Source organism: Nannochloropsis gaditana, assembly GCF_000240725.1.
Source record: "Nannochloropsis gaditana CCMP526 unplaced genomic scaffold scaffold064, whole genome shotgun sequence".
Classification (NCBI taxonomy): Eukaryota; class Eustigmatophyceae; order Eustigmatales; family Monodopsidaceae; genus Microchloropsis; species Microchloropsis gaditana.
Window position 1 is genome coordinate 30,090 of NW_005803889.1, and position 1,209 is coordinate 31,298.

Here is a 1,209-nt window from a genome sequence, read left to right on the forward strand (position 1 = left end):
AAAGAGGGAGGCCGGGAGGGAGGGAGGGGAGGAGGGAAGGAGGGAGGGAAAGGTTAATGGGACTCGGACCTCGCGGAGGAGGAATAAAAGAGAGGCCTTGGCATCTTTACATTTTCTTGGCACGCTGTGGCCGCATATACTGTGATGGTGACATTTCTTTGGTACATGTGTCTGAGATTTTCGTGTTCCCTTCCAATGCCGTGGGACGCTGGACTCACCCGCGGCCGCCACCATCCTCCCCTTCCTCCGCGAACAGGAGAACGCGTCCCCTTTTTCGCCTGTGGCTTGAGCTCAGTCATGCACCCCAGGGTGAGTGATGGGGAGAGAATGGGAGGGGAGGTGGTGCAGATCCTAAGGAAGAGAGGGAAGGGGAGGAGCTAGAGGAGGACCTTAACCGCTCTGCACGTGGGGGGGGGCGTAGAGGAAGAGGGGTCTGGGGGCAGCCGGCTGGTGTGGGGGGAAATCCATGAATGGAAGAGCACGTTCATATATATATATGGGGATCGGGAGCGATGAAGGCGCAGTTGTGCGATTGCGCCTCGGATGCGGTACAATCGAGGGTGGAGCCTGGGGGCAGGAACGGGTCAGGACTCGACTGCTTATTTTCTCGATTCTTTCCTCCTTTTCTCCCTCTCTCAGAACCCGCACTGCCCCACCATGCACTTCAACTACCGGTACTTCGAGACGGAGGGGGGCGCCTGGTGGTTCGGGGGGGGCATGGACATCACCCCTTCCTACCTTAACACCGAAGACATGACGCATTTCCACGGGACCTTGAAGCGCGTCTGCGACAAGCACGACGCGGCCTACTACCCGAAATTCAAAAAATGGGCGGACGAGTACTTCTTGATCAAGCACCGAGGGGAGACCCGGGGCTTGGGGGGTATTTTTTTCGACGACCAGAACGACAAGAGTCCCGACCAGCACTTCGCCTTCAGCGAGGAGCTTTTGCAAACGGTGACCGAAGCCTACCTGCCCATCATCGAGAAGCACAAGGATGACGCCTACACGGAGGAGGAAAAAAAATGGCAGCAGATCCGGCGCGGGCGGTACACGGAGTTCAACCTGGTGTACGACAGGGGCACGGTCTTCGGCCTCAAAACGGGGGGGCGGATCGAAAGCATCCTGATGTCCCTCCCGGAGACGGCTCGGTGGGAGTATGACCACCGCCCCGTGGAGGGGAGTCCCGAGGCGGAGATCATGGAGGCC

The 1,209-nt window shown here is 58.9% G+C and overlaps 1 protein-coding gene across 1 annotated transcript in view; it reads left to right on the forward strand.

Annotated features, from left to right (window-relative positions):
* HEMF (coproporphyrinogen III oxidase) overlaps positions 1–1,155 on the forward strand; it is a gene marked incomplete at both ends in the record, with an annotated part of 1,944 nt that extends 789 nt beyond the window's left edge. Inside the window, 3 exons of the mRNA XM_005855970.1 lie at positions 1–52; positions 257–309; positions 640–1,155. The exon at positions 1–52 is cut by the window's left edge and continues 231 nt beyond it. Of these exons, the coding sequence (XP_005856032.1) occupies positions 1–52; positions 257–309; positions 640–1,155 (621 nt within the window). The remainder of the gene's footprint in view (positions 53–256; positions 310–639) is intronic.
* Positions 1,156–1,209: the final 54 nt, after the last annotated feature.